This window comes from Bos taurus, chromosome 11, assembly GCF_002263795.3.
Source record: "Bos taurus isolate L1 Dominette 01449 registration number 42190680 breed Hereford chromosome 11, ARS-UCD2.0, whole genome shotgun sequence".
Lineage (NCBI taxonomy): Eukaryota > Metazoa > Chordata > Mammalia > Artiodactyla > Bovidae > Bos > Bos taurus.
Genome location: NC_037338.1, coordinates 21616163 through 21631838, shown reverse-complemented (window position 1 = coordinate 21631838; position 15676 = coordinate 21616163). Strand labels below are relative to the sequence as shown.

Genomic DNA, 15676 nt, shown 5'->3' with positions numbered 1-15676 from the left:
TTAGTATACTGTTCATGTACTACTCTGAGGGCTTCCCTTGTGGCTCAGCTGGTAAAGAATCTGCCTACAATGTGGGAGACCTGGGGTGGGAAGATGCCCTGGAGAAGGGAAAGGCTTCCCACCCCAGTATTCTGGCCTGGAGAATTTCGCAGAGTCAGACACGCCTGAACGCCTTTCACTTTTCACGTGCTGTACTCTGAATAGTACTTAACTCTGGGTGCCACGTTTTAAGAGACACTGACAAACTAGAGACCTTCCAGGTGAAGGGAACTAAACCAAGGCATCCACAAACAGACCGTTGTTTTACAGTATGACCTCAGCCCATTCTAGCTTCATGTCTTGCACTCTCTCTTCAGGTAGCCTGAATTCAGCTCATGCTAAATCATCCACAGTCTCTCAAATGTGGGTCTTCTTTCAGATTTTCATTCTTTTGCACAGACCTTTTCCATGTCTCTTGGCAGTGAGTTCCTACTTTAACCTCAAGACCCAACTCAAATGTTTTTTCCTCTCTTAAATATCCCTTAACTTTGCTAGTTTTTTTACCTCTAGGTTCTTGCAGAACTTATACAAGGCCGGATTGTCCATTAATCAAACTATAATTCTGTCAAGGGGTCACCAGACCTTTTCTTTAAATGACCATATAGTAAACCATTTAAGTTTTGTGGATTTTGTGTGTTTCTCTCTATCACAATAGCTCACCGTTGCTTTTAGTACAAAAATCAGCCACAGATAATATGTAAGTGAACAAGTTTGACTGTGTTCCAGTAAAACTTTACACGGACACTAAAATTTGAATTTCACATAATTGTCATGTCAAGAAATCTTCTTTTGACAACCCTCCCCCAACCATTTAAAAATATGAAAACCATTCATAATTCCTGGTCTGTGCAGAATCAGGCAGCAGGTTAGATTTGGCCCACTGGCCATAGTTTGCTGACCCTGGATCTAATCAATTTGTTTATTCTTTCACTCACTCATGTATTCATTCATTTATAGAATAAATACTCATTTGCTGGATACCTAGGCACTATCGATACAGGGGCGAGAGAGACAGACATATGTCTCTATTATGTCTCTATTATGAAGGCAGAATCTTCCGTGTTAGACTGAGCTTGCTCATCTCTGGCCCCCAAGAATAGTACATTTCCTGGTACGTTTTGAGATGAAGTAATTAATGATTCAACAAAGGAATGAACAAAGGAATAAGCAATTATTTCTTTGCTAATTATTTCTCCTGTGACTTATGATTATGCTGTCTTATAATGTAAATGTGAGAGAGAAATTCTACTAAAGACAAGTGAGTGATAGTTTTTCTTTTCTTTTCTTTTGTTCTAAGTGATAAATTTTTAACAAAGGTTATTTTTGAAAGATCTTTGTTGAGTCTAGATATGAGGGTAAAATTTACATTTTGTCTGTTTTGTTGATAAGAGCGCCATCAAAGTGATGTAGTTTAAGATATATTGCTATTCTGTGTGATAAATCTTCTATATAATTTTTGGTATGAACCTTCTAATTAGCATTTAACTTTTATAATACAGTCATAAGGTAGATGGATAACTGATGGAAGGGAAGTTTTTAACTAAAGGGACATTTTCTCTCATTTGAATGTGCTGGATGACATCTTTATATCCTGCAAAAGGTGTATTTTAAGAATTAAAACCTTAGGTTGAGTTACAGTAGCACATAAGTATCGAAGATTCGTTTACTCATAGAGATTAGCTTCTCTCTTAAATAGCACATTGCATTTATGTGGTTTTTCAAGGTATTAACATACAGCCTTCCAATACTTGTTACTTCAAGTAGTTTTAATCATGAAAATGTGATAATGCTTATTTTCTTTTTATAGGCGAGATAAACTTTGGATTTGCATGGAGTTTTGCGGAGGTGGTTCCTTACAGGATATTTATCATGGTAAGACCAAAAGTTGTATGTTAAAGAGATTAAGTAGACTTTCTTAAAATGCAGTTATTTACTATATTAAACATCAGTGTTTTGTGGAAAGTATGTTTTATCATTATACTGTATGGATACATAAGGAAATTTAAGATATATACAGGCAAAAGGAGCATTTGCTTTCTAAGTTAGAAAGCTTCATGCAGTGGAATTATTTGCTAATTCTAAAGAAGGCATTTTATATATAGTTAGTTCAGTTGGAATAGGAAACAGGAAATGATAGATTTTCCAGAAGTGCTTTAGAAGGTATAATGAAGAAAGTGGGCTTTAAATTGGTCTTTAAAAGATTGGTGAACTTTGGGTACAAAGAAGAGGGAGATGTGCGCTCCTGGGGGTGAGGCAGCAGCACGGTGACATGAAGGTGTGGTTCGAGATCACTCTCAATGTCTGGGGTGTGTCTGGGATCAGATCCAGAGAGCCTCGAAAGCCAGAAAGAGGGACTTACCGGGTAGTCTAGTGGCTAGGACTCATTGCTTCTACTGCAGGGGACATGGGTTCGATCCCTGGTCAGAGAACTTAAAAAAAAAAAAGTCAGAAAGAAAAACATGAGAATATTGAGTATTTCTGCTTTATGAAAAGTTACTTATTTTCTGATAATATTTTTTATTAAGTGTGGCTATTCTTTCTATTTGATAATTTTTTCCTTTTTATTAATAACATTTTGATGTCAAAGGTTCAGTGAAAATTGAAAAATATTTGGCACCATTTGCATTACAGAACATAGTGTTTCTGGAAGTTGGTTATAAATTTTAAAAGCTATTTTCCCCTTTTATTGTCTTCATTTGGACTAATTTCTCTACTGTGTTACTTATTGATTTAATTTCCTTCTTTCTTAAGTTTTTTTCAACTAAGTCTCCTGGTGGTAAACTCAGTCTTTGATCCTCATTCTTAAATGATAGATTAAGCAGACATAGGCACATTTTCTCCACTGACAGATGTTTTCTGTCAGCATTTCAAAGATACTGGCCCATTGTCTTCTAGTTTGTGTAGTTGTTGGTACCTTCTGCTAACTGTTGATCCTTTGCAGGTAATCTTCCTTTCTTTCTAATTGCTTTTAAGATTTTTCTCTTCATTTTTGGTGTTTCTAGTATCTAAGTGTAGATTACTTTTCCTGCTTGGGACTTAAAGTGCTTACATATGAGATTTTAGTTCTTTTATCAAATCTGACAATGGTTAATTACTGTCTATTCAAATAGATTCTCCTTCAGTTTCTCTGATTGCTCCTTCTAGAATTTCCATTCCATGTCTCTTAAAGTCACCTTCATATTTTCCAGTTTTTAGTCCCTCAGAACACTGAGGATACTCATAGCCATCTTCTGGTTCACTGATCGTGTACATGTGATAAGTACATCCATTAGGTTTTAATTTTTGGTGACTGTATTTTTCATTTCCAAAATTGATTCTGTTTCAGGTCTCCTTCAATTTTTTGTCTTATTCTTGTCTTGTAATTTTTCATCCGTTCTTTTGCATCTTTAGTTTTTTGAAGCATACTTATTTTTTGGTCTTAGATTGCTTCATAATTTCATCAGATATATATGATTGGTCTTAGATGTCTGATTCTGCTTTCTTCATTAGGAAGCAAGAAAGACAGTTGTTACAGAAATAGGTTGTCATGTTATCTTTCCATATCAACCTTCTGATGGAAATAACATAGTAATATAAATTTGTTGGTACTGATCTGTTTATGAAGAATCTATGGAAGAAATAATCTTGTATTAACTTGCGTGCTGTCAGACATACATGCTGAGAATATACATGCTTATACACAGCTCCAAACCCTCTTTCTCTGCATTCACTCCTTTGATTTCACCTAGGTTTCTATCGAATAGCCTCCTCATGGCAATGTATAGTTCTCTTTGGCTGTGGTCTACAGTGCTGTCTACTCACATAACCATATAAGACGTGTACTTCCATTTCTCTGTGTGTGCGTGTGTCTGTTTCCTCCTCTCTCTCTCTTTCATCGTGTTGTCATTCCATTGGGAGTAGTATAAAATACGCTGAATTACCTTCGTTGGTCAGAGAGATGTTCTACTTTTCTAATAACCACAGTGCTTATGGGGTTTTTGTTTGTTGCTTTGCTGGCATATACAAATTATATTTTGATCCATTATGCAATTTTTTTTATTAAAGCAGCTTTTAAAAAATTATTTCTGTTTATTTCTGAAGCACCATTAAGTGAATTTTTATATTTTTTCTTACTGTCCTTAATTCCATCATCTACTCAGTGTGATTTTTCTTGCATTTAAATCTTCTTAAAAGGTGAACCATATTAGTTATCTGTTGCTGTGCAACGGTGATCTTAAAATTCATTGTCTTAAAACAAACGTTTGTTATCTCACAGTTACTAAGGGTCAAGAATTAAGAGTGGCTTAATTGGGTGATTTGCCTTACAGGACAGGCCAAAACATGCGTAAGACATTTGGTCCATGCTGAAAGTCCTTGCAGTTTGGTCCTGTGCAGTGAGCGTGTTTGGTTCATGCCACATGGTTTTATACAGGACTTGATATCAGTCATCTTTTAGCATGGACCAAATGCCTTGAGGACATTGTGGGCAGGACCAAATATCAACAAATACCAAGATCCTTTCGGTGTGGATCGAAAGTCTTATGGAGGTTTTAGGAAGAACCAAATGTCTGCTAAAATGGGTGATTTTAGTTCATGGTCACTGATGAAGTTGTAGTCAAACTCTTGTCTGGAACTGTAGTCCTCTGAAGGCTTGACTAAGGTTGAAGGATTTACTTTCTAGATAATTCACTCACATCAGTATTAGCAGGAGGTCTCAGTTCGTTACCATGTAGATTTTACCATAGGACAGCTTGAGTCTCTTCATAGGATGGCAGCTGATTTCTCCCAGAGGAAATGATCCCAAAGAGCAAGGAAGAAGCCATAGGCTTTTTATGGTGTAGTCTTAGAAGTTGTATTCTGTCACTACCGTTACAGTTTGTTCTTTAGAAGCAAGTCATTTTGTCCAGCCCACTCTCAGGAAGGGAATGAAGTTGCCACTCTTAAGGGGGCTGTATCAAAGAATTCATGGACATATTTTTGACCACTTGGCTGGGGGCAATGGGGCAAATCCTTCTTCTCTCCTTTTGTTTACTTTTCTTTGCAGAACTAACATTAGAACTTTATACTGTTGCAACATAATAGATTTTTTGGTCTCTGTTTTTCATTGAACATTTATCTTTCTGTTTGATGTTCTTTAACAAGTTTCTACACTCTGTTAAATATTTATGTTGAATTTTTTTCTCATTCATTTCATAATTTTGAGATCATCTTCAGTGGGAGTTCCATATGACTTTAAAGAGTGTCCTTTCAACAATATTGGATTATTTTCCCCAGGGCTCCAATGGCCTCATTGTTTTCGATATATATTTGAACTCTAAACCTCAGTGAAGAAGCAACCTTATGAATTCCAAGAGAAGATATCTTTTTCCCCTGTCCAGATCCCAGGCCATGACACATCCCTAGTCATCTCCTGGTGCTTATCTGCTATTTTAATGAAGATGTAGCCCTTTGAGGATTCTGGTTTTATGTGGGTGTTTGTTTTAACTCTTCCTTTGCAGGCCTATAACCTTTTCTTCTGTGCCCATGTAGGGGATAAAACTAAAGCCCTAGCTTATTAAGATTGGCCTTCTCCTCAGAGACAGCTAGAATATTTGATATTTTCACCATTCTGCTTTTCATTTCATCTCTCTTTTTGCTTTTGGCTTCTGAGCAAGTCTCTTACTATTTATAAGCTTAGCTAGACATTTTAAAAATTATTTTAAAATGTTTACCTGGTGTTACTTTCAGGGTTTTCAAGTTATGTTATTTGTCATATTGTGGGAACAGACTTGTCAAGAAGGCCTTTCTTACTGGATGAGAATAGGCTTATAAACCACAGAAATTAGTTACTATATGGTTTATCCTCAGACGTTGAAATTTATCCTTGTCCCTAAAAGAATCTAAGTGAAGTAGATTCTTCTCTCCCACAGTTGTAAAATACAAGTAGTCTGAACTACACATTTTTACAAAACGTTTTAAGTTTGTGTAAGTGGGAAATCACTATCTAGTATATGATTTCATCGTTGGGATTTAATTCAATTTCTGGAATAGTTTCTCCTACCTAACTTACTTCTTATATTCTAAAGTGATTTAATAGTGAAAAAGAAAAAAACTGTTTGAATGTTTTTCATAGTTTTTCATAGCAGATGCACACAGAGGAAATACTATTCAAATATTACAATATGATTAAACTGTATCTCTCTCTCTATATATAGAGAGAGAGAGAGATGGAAAGATGTCGTGATAAGTGAAAAAGGCAAGTCCCAGAACTGTCTGTGTAGTATGGTTCCATTTATGTTTCTGTGTGTGTGCACTGCCTACCTGCACTGTATGAAACATCTGTGCATAAAGTCATCTGGTAGAGACAGGCCACACTGTTGATTTTGTTTATTATTGGGTAATAGTGGTTTGGATCAGGAAGAGACCTATCTCTGTTGATTGAAATTTTTTATAGTGAACATGTGTACTTTTATATCTATAAAGCAAATAATTTTAGGGGAAAAGTATTGTTTTTAACTTAGCCAATAATACATGTTATGTCAGTTTTTTTTTTTTAAAGTTTTAATAAAAACTAGTTAGACATCTTGGCTGTGCTTTCTTTAACATTTAAGAGGTGTTATGATCAGGTGTAAAAAATGAAAATGTAAATTAATTTCATTGACTGTTTCACTGTTTTATTTATTCTGTGAACATTTACTCAGTAGCCTTTCCATGCCGGGCACTGTTCTAAACACTGGGGATACAATGAGCAAATCAGATTTTTAAAATTCCTGCCCTCATGGACCTTACATTTTAGTAGAGCTTAAATATATTAAGTCTGTTGCTTAGTGGAACTTTAACAACTTTGTCTTTTATTGAAAAAACACACTTCGAGTAATTTTATTAACATTAATTTTCTCCTCTCATAGTAACGGGACCTCTCTCAGAACTGCAAATAGCGTATGTTAGCAGAGAAACACTACAGGTAAATTCAATGCTAATTGAAAAGTAATGTTCTTTATTAAACTAAATGTTTGATTACTGTGCATAAGCTGTTAAGTAGAATAAGGATTAAATATTCCAGTTTGGAAAATTCTTGAATTTGTACATTATATTTGCAAATAAACTATTTAAAGCTTTAGTATGATAATATACCTCCTAAAATTGGATTTACTTATTTATTTTTATATATCTGTTAGTACCAAAGAAAGTCTTGAAAATTAAATGCTCTTATGAAATTGAAACTCATTCTGATACTAATTGGATATTTATTTTTAAAATGTTATTTCAAACTGAGCAGAGTTTAGTGAAAATTATTTGTCTTAGGAAAATTAGCAGTTCAGAGTGAGCTCTGCCTCTTTCATTTTCTTGATTCTTTTATCTTTTTGGATATTCCAGTAAAATAAAGTGATTATCCCTAGAGCTTTCTGTGATGAGTAAATAAGTAAGAGAGACTACTACTCAGTTAACCACTTTAAATCCTAGAGTGTTTTTTGTAGTAAAGTCTTACTACTGTTTCTGACTTTTTTTTTGAAACTCCAGGGATTATACTATCTTCACAGTAAAGGAAAAATGCACAGAGATATAAAGGTATATATCATATGTTTATTTAATGGCCCTCTTCTTCTTCTTAAAATATTCTGATCAAACTGAGCAAAATTGTCTCAATTATTCTATTTAATGAATTTATTGTCTTAATATGTTACTATAATAAAGTTGAGTGATACTTTGAAGATTTTCATTATTTTTTTATAGCAGCTCTATTGAGATACAGTTTACATACCATCAAATTCATGCCTTTTAAAGAGTACAATTGTGGATTCATGTTTTAATAACACATTTTATCTTGTTTGTGGTTATTTATTTATAAAATGTAAATTAGGTCCATAACTTCCATTAATTTACAGACTTTAGGAAGTTTCTGGCTGGCCAAAATGTTTGTTCAGGTTTTTTTCTGTAAGATGTTTAGTTAATTTTGGCAGTCTTAAGGAACTGTCTTTAATAATGTATCAAGATGGGTAAGTTAAACCTTGACCTTTTCTGCTAGTCTTTAATTGGCAGGGGAGAGCAGGTGCCCCATACATGCTTGGCAAAACACCCCGATGGTAGGACTCAGCTTATTTCCAAAGATAACTGACATCTCCTTTCTTCTTCCTCACCCACCTTACCTCCTGCTTTTTCATTCCCCCTTCTGTTTCCTGAGGTTTTCTCTTACAGAAGGGTTCTAGCCCTTTTGGGAGGAGGGGTGGATCACATATTCTTTGAGTCTCTGATGAAAGCCATGGACTCTCTTCTCAGAAAATACCCTTATGCACATGCCTTCAAATTGTGCATGAAATTTCAGTGGACTCTCAGATCACCTGCTGAGATCCTCTGCTTTAAGTATGGTTTGTAAGCCACTTAAAAGACATAAGAGCCTTGGATACAAAGGTAGGAGGGATCCTAAGAAGATAAGTAAATCAAGAAAGATTCTGTCATTGGCACTTCAGTGATCTGGAAGAAGTGATAGATTTTTGTTGGAGGTTGGACTGCTTTCTAAGCAGAGGGAACAGTGTGGGCAAAGATACAGAGATCAGAATTTTGGGGTCATTTCAGGGATTGTCAAGTCCGCATCTTACAGATTGAAGAGAAGAAAATGTAGGAGAGTGTTAAGAGATCAGGTTGGCCAGGAGGTTTGGTGCTCCATTATGCAAAAACTTGTGTGCTGGACTCCAGAGTTTGGGCCTGATTAGGTAGATTCTGGCCATTGCCACTATTTCTCCCCTGTCTAAGTCGCTATTATATCTCACCTGGACTTATGGAATAGCCTTCTAACTGGTCTTCTTGCTCCCATTCTTGAGTGGTCCAAAGGAAGTTCTCTACCTCACAACCAAAGTGACCTTTTAAACTCAGATCTTGTCACCCTTCTGCTTATAAACTACCATTGGCTTCCCGTGATACTCCATATATATTCAGATTTTTTAACATGACCATTAAAGTTATGCATGATATGGCCCCTGCTTTCCTCTCTGACCTCATTTCACACGTCTCTTCGTTTTACTCATTCTGTTCTAACCAGACTAAACTTGCAGTTCCTGGAACATATCAAGTTCATTCTGGTCCCAGGACTTTGCTGTTACTGAAATGTTCTAGATTTTAGCATGACTCTTACCCTCTCTTCATCTGAATCTCTGTGTAATTACCACTGCCTTAGAGAGGACTTTTCTTCAGCTTTATCTTCAGAGTACTTACCTCTGTCTGTCTTTGAACCATTTGTTGGTTCATTCATTCATTCGTGTAGTGTGTGTGTGTGTGTGTGTGTTCATTTTTAGATTTTCTTTCATTCCTACTTGGATGTAAGCTCCATGAGAGCTGTAACTTTTTTGTTACTATAACCCCAGAGCTTAAAATAGCGTCTGGTTGCTGGTAGTCTCTCAGGGAGAGAGGGATAAATGGGTGTGTAGATGGATGGATGAATGGAAGGAAGGAAGCATCATAACTACAGGTGACATGATATAAACGGTAATTAAAAAAATTTAATCTGGAGAGAACAAATCGAAGACTTTGCAAAAGTCTAGATTGCTAGGGCCTAATTCAAGTTAAAATCACTACTCTAGTTTTCTTTCCTTTTTCTCATCTCTCCCATTTCTTCTTAGAGCTGCAGTAATATCAGGGGGTGCAGATTTTGGTTATTTCTTCCTCTCTGGGGTGTGGGAAGGGATTTCCTGATATTTTTTCCCCAAACTTACTCTTATATAATTGATTGCATCCTGAACCATACAGGCTGCTTATTTTTGCTTTCTCATTTAAAAGTTGCCCAGGGAGGAGGCGGGTGCAGCCTATAGAGGCAGTATTTCTATTTAACATTTTAATTGGGCATACTTTAAATCATAAGTATTTCTAGGTCTGAGGCTGCCATTTGTTATTTTAAATGTGTATGTTTAATGTATTATATGTGCGGTCTGATAAAATGTTTCCTACTTTAACTAAAATGTTCTCACTTTGAAGGGAGCTAACATTCTATTAACGGATAATGGTCATGTAAAATTAGGTAAGTAAATTTGAGTTTCATCACTTACACAAATTTATTTCAAAGCATAGTAAGTTTGTTTTACTCTGTAGGATTAGGTTTCCCCTTTCAGCAGTGTCTATATATTTTTAGGCAGAAATTTTCGTTGCAGGACATAACATATATAATCTCTCTGTATCTGTTTCCTCTTCTCTTAATGGGAATCAGATTTGTCCTTCATATATGACAGATTTGTTATAAATAATGATTGATGATATAATGAATAGTGAAATAATATACCTTGAAAATTCTTTCACCTCTAACCCTAAAGAAATGGGACTTCTAGTAAGAAATCTGTATAAAATTACCTTGTAACCAAAAAGCAAAAAATCAATAAGGCCAAAAATCCTACCTACTTACGTAAGCTTTTAAAATAAAACACAGTATTAACTTACATAAGAATGCGATTTAGATGCTAAATGGGCTTTTATTTTGTAACTTTTGGTTGTCACCTTATGATTAAAGCAGTTCAAAACCTAAATTTTAACTTAATTTGGAAGTTTAAGATAGAAAACATGTACAATATAGTAACTTTATAAAACTGTGTCTGTTAGGTTTGAAACGATTATTTTGAACTGCCTGCCACTATAAAATCAAAATTCAAATATTTATTTTCTAAAAATAAGATAAAACTATTTTGATCTATAGCCTACATTAGGACTAAGCAAATTTAAAAGTACAATAATTTGCATAAAAAAAATTTCCTAAGTCACCTCTATATATGAGAAAAGCAGCTATCTATTGATGGCTTAGTGAACAGTTTCCATCTGCAATTTAATGTTTTGTGTCAATATTATGTGCCTTAGAGACCTCCTATATATATAATATATATCTTAGTTTGTAAAGATTTATAAATCATTCATTAAAAAACTAGAAAATACAGAATTCAACATACTTAAATAGCAACATAAAAATAAACTGACACAAAGATACATTTCTTGATAGTGATTGATATTGGTATTAGAATGTAAGATTTTTACAAAAAGATTTTTTAAATTTTCTAAGATTTTTAGAAAAAGTCTGTTTCAATGTCGTTTCATGGTAGATTTGCCAGTAGAGATTTATTTATTTATTTTTTTATGTCAGCTGTCACGTGTATGGCAGGAAATGAATGGAATATATTCCTACTTAAGGTCCCTTCCAACGACTTTCCTTGAATTTCAGGTCCTGGGAATTAGAAATTATAACATTAAGTCTGGCAGGTTAGAGTCTCTCAGTTGTTTCTTCATCAAAATTATTGATCTTGACTTCTGTTGTCGTTTGATTCACGTGGGGATGTATGGGAATCCACATGGCTATCATGCACCGTATTTTGTGATATTTTAATGCTAGTCCACTTAAAGAATTTAGAGTGATGTTTGAGAATGTCTCATTTCTATGAAATTAATTAAAATAATTACTGAAATTTTTTCATGTTACTTTAATTTTACTTTCAGTTTTATTTTCTAAATGTTTCTCTCTTTTTTTAATAGCTGATTTTGGGGTGTCCGCTCAGATAACAGCTACGATTGCCAAACGGAAGTCTTTCATTGGTACACCATATTGGTAATTTTATTTTGACTGATAATTTAACTTTCTGTTTTTCTATCATTATTGTATGCAGTGTTTATTTAAAAATAGACTGAATGGTGTAAAACAGATTAAGGAGGTCATCAACAGGCCAAGTAATTTAGGTATATACACTGTGGATGAATTACATAATCATTGAATATTCTACCATGTTATTTTTCATTAAGTGGAAAAGGCATTAAAGATTGATGTGGCTTTTAGAAGACCTGGTACAAACCTGATGGTTCAAGTTTTGCCCCCCAAAAACCCTCAACTCTCGGTCCTACACATATTATATATATTTTCATAGTCAGTCCGTATTCTGACAAATTTTTCAACATTATATTATTCACAGTATTCTCTTGCTCAAAACTTTTTGAACCAACTAGTTGGAAGGAACCTAGTCATCAATAAAATGATAATTGGCTTACATTAAATTTTACTTATTGGGGTTCTTGGCTTGCTTGTTGGTCTCGTCCTTCACACGCTCTTAGATTTGTCCTTCCTCCTATTTGCCACATCATTTACTATTATTTTACTTCTGTCCAAATATGTCTTCTAGATTTTTCAAAGACGATATGTTTATATTTCTCCTTTTGTTCTCATTATTTGGGGTTGATTTCCGAGAGGAATAAGAGATTAAAGAGTTATCTGTTACAACTCTTTTTAGGTACCCTGTCTCCTCAGTTTGATTTTAAACATCTGGAGGAGCTCTCATTCAGTCTCCAGAATCTAACATGATTCTCTTCCGACTCTCCTTCAACTCTCTCTCATATCATGTCTTTCCCACCTAAACTCTAGGGATGTAGAATATTTACGGAATCTCTCATTCACTGTCACTAAGGTTGGCGGTTATTTCAGTTAATCTGAAAAAGTCTGTGATATTGGCAAATCTCAAAATTAATACACTGCACATGTACCTTAAACATTTTATTTCAATTTAAGGTGAGTACTTTTTTTTTGGCAGGGGACAGTCTTCTGATACAGGATCAAGGCCTTTTCTTTGTGCAGATGACTAGTTAGATGTATGCAATTGAACCATGTTTTTTTAGTTTGTGTTTCTCTAAAGTCTAGTGAGAGCCTAGCCAGTCAGGTTTGTTGAGGTATGAATGTAACATTATTAGGTGTACGATTCTATGAATGTTGAGAAACTCTGTGGTTGTGAAAAATGCCACCACAATGTGAAACATAGGTTTCCATCGCCCAGGAAAGTTTCCTTTTGTTCCCTTTCATAAATTATTTTTGCCCATCTCTAGCCTCTGGCAGCACCTGCTCTAATTTTTGTCTCTATAGTTTTGCCTTTTCCCCCAGTGTCATGCAAATGGAATCATGTAGTCTGTAGCCTTCCTAATCTTTCACAGCTGTCCTGTTCTTAGCCTGGTTTGCCAGATTTTTTTGGTTTTTCATCTTTAGAAACTTGTCTTCAAGAATCTTTTCTAAAGCATACATTTTCATTTTCATGACAACTTATTCTTTTTACCTTCATAATAAATTAGTTTTTATAATTAATTAAATTACATATTCATAATAACAAATGTAACAAACAGGTTCACAGATGACTCAGTTGGCTGTGGTAAGGATGCAGCCTAATTGGCAGGAGCAGAAGTGCATAGGGTGGAATCTGCCACTCATATTTTTGTAGAGGAAGAGGGAGCATCACCTGTGAGCTCGTTAAGGTGCCGCCTGTGTGCACTTCATCCTCTATAGGGCATTTCCACAGCCATCAATAAAGTTACAACCGTCACCCTTAAAAATTCACTTTTCTTATGATAATTTGCATAGTCATAAGAGCTACTTTAAAGTTAAAAACCATCTTAAGATCAAGGGTTTAAAAAATTAGAAGGAGTTTTATTGTTTGTTTGTTAACTTGACTGACTTCCTTGACTTTCCTGAAATAATACCGGGAAAATAAACATTCTTGTAAGGCTGCCTAGATAAATCATACTTTTTTTTTAAATCATACTTTTGATATGTAAGAGTTGAAGTGTTTATGTCATGTAGTTATTTTCAGAACTACTGCTTAGGATTTGAAATTTTTTATATTTGAAAATCAGTGTATTTAATAAAATATAGATTTATAGAGATAGAATAAGGCTACAATAAAGTTGAAAGAAACAAAAAATTTACTGAATTTAGGTAACTTTCCTCTTAGTAAATACATTTCTTTAAAAAAAGCAGACCCTCATTTTTATAACTTTCCACACACCATTTAAGTTTATAGTAAATACTAGTTAAGTACTAAATCAAGATTCTTGGTGCCCTGGTAAATAGTTTTGGTCAAGTGAAAACAGTCAGAGACCAGATGACAGTTATTGATATAAAAAGGAAGAGCTAAAATGATAAATTATTTATTACAGTATGTTATTTCTCTATAGAATTTTGCATATACAGAGGAAGAAAGATTGGGGTTTGGACAAATTTAGTACATGTTGCTCTATTACATTTGTAAATTGTTATAAACCTTTATACTAAATAGCTAACTTAGCAAAGTAATGGATGAGAAACCAGTAGGGGCTTGGGATGGGGAGGGTCTTACAAGATGTAACGGTCTCATCTTATGAGATGTCGCGATCTTGGGAGCCACATTAAGTACTACATACTTACTTTTCAGATGTCAAGGTCTAAGTAGGCCTCAGCTTACACAGTGATGGTTCCATGTGTCTGGTGGGAATAAGATTAAAATACAGTAAACAGTTTTTTCTTTTCTGGAATATTTCCTTCAGGATGGCTCCAGAAGTCGCAGCTGTTGAGAGGAAAGGGGGGTACAATCAGCTGTGTGATCTCTGGGCGGTGGGGATCACTGCCATAGAACTTGCTGAGCTGCAGCCTCCTATGTTTGACTTACACCCGATGAGGTCAGTGCGTCGTACCTGAAGAATGCTGTGCTTAAATTGAGGTCCCATCCCCCTCCCAGTACTATTTATCATGTTGTGACCAAATAGCATTCTTAGTTTTGCTTCACCTTATTTGGGAACAGTAGTAGTAGAATTAATGTTTTATACTAAAGTATGCAGTCTTAAAATGCTGTGTAATAATTGTTGATTTTTCAGAGCATTATTTCTAATGACAAAAAGCAATTTTCAACCTCCTAAACTAAAGGATAAGATGAAGTGGTAAGTATTTTTGTGCTATTTACTTTTACAGTCATGAGCAAAATACAGAATTGAAATTTTAAAATCTGATTTTCAAAATTTCTTAGGTCAAATAGTTTTCATCATTTTGTGAAAATGGCACTTACCAAAAATCCAAAGAAAAGACCTACTGCTGAAAAGTTACTGCAGGTATTATTTTTGCCCTGAAAAATGTCTTTTTTTTCAAGAGGTAAGATGTCACTTAATCAAGACTTCTAATAAGTACTATGTTGTTTTATTTTTATAGCACCCATTTGTCACACAGCCTTTGACACGGTCTTTGGCAATCGAACTGTTGGATAAAGTGAATAATCCAGATCATTCCACTTACCATGATTTTGATGATGATGATCCTGAGGTAGGAACTGTTTTTACCGTTTTTACCAAGTGGTATATGTAATGTTTGTGTATATAAGTATATACATCTTGGAATCAGTTTGCTAAAGGTCTGGGTCTAATTTAAATAAACTCTTGAGGGAAGAAATACCCCTTGATTTTGCCTATCCTAGAGAAGTCATGAGCTGAGTTTTTTCTGTTGCCTTCTTTGGAAGACTGTTTTCTGAAAATATTAAAGGTAAAGGGTGCATTGCAGGCAGGGAAGTCCAATAGTAAAGGCAGAATCATCTAATCCACTTCTTGAAATTACTCTAGTTATTTTAAAGTAGTCATTTTAGATGAAGTTGCCAAATAAATAACCCATTGTAAAAGAGAACGCAAACGGGAACCACCTATACAAGGTGTTAGAATATACACAAAATTTCTGTTCTGTTTTCTTCTCCAAAAGAATCCATGTACAATCGCTTCTCGGCCTTTTGGCTAAGATCAAGTGTAGTAAGAATCCATGTACAGTACTTGATGAGTTATTAGTGGTTAGTGGAAAGTATAGGATTGACTTTGTTGGTGACTAATACCCTAATTGTCTGCTATGTTTATCCAGTGTAATTAGAGAATTAATTAACCCTAGTGTGATGGG

The 15676-nt window shown here is 34.7% G+C and overlaps 1 protein-coding gene and 1 pseudogene across 3 annotated transcripts in view; both read left to right on the top strand.

The window, feature by feature from the left end:
• Positions 1 to 15676, top strand: part of MAP4K3 (mitogen-activated protein kinase kinase kinase kinase 3) — a 183127-nt gene that overhangs the window by 104249 nt on the left and 63202 nt on the right. For all 3 annotated transcript variants that reach the window (XM_005212589.5, XM_059891124.1, NM_001191162.2), the window contains 9 exons: positions 1847 to 1911; positions 6906 to 6961; positions 7519 to 7566; positions 9964 to 10006; positions 11497 to 11569; positions 14296 to 14427; positions 14623 to 14685; positions 14772 to 14853; positions 14951 to 15061. In XM_005212589.5, the coding sequence (XP_005212646.2) occupies positions 1847 to 1911; positions 6906 to 6961; positions 7519 to 7566; positions 9964 to 10006; positions 11497 to 11569; positions 14296 to 14427; positions 14623 to 14685; positions 14772 to 14853; positions 14951 to 15061 (673 nt within the window). The remainder of the gene's footprint in view (positions 1 to 1846; positions 1912 to 6905; positions 6962 to 7518; positions 7567 to 9963; positions 10007 to 11496; positions 11570 to 14295; positions 14428 to 14622; positions 14686 to 14771; positions 14854 to 14950; positions 15062 to 15676) is intronic.
• Positions 15500 to 15656, top strand: LOC112448947 (uncharacterized; annotated as a pseudogene).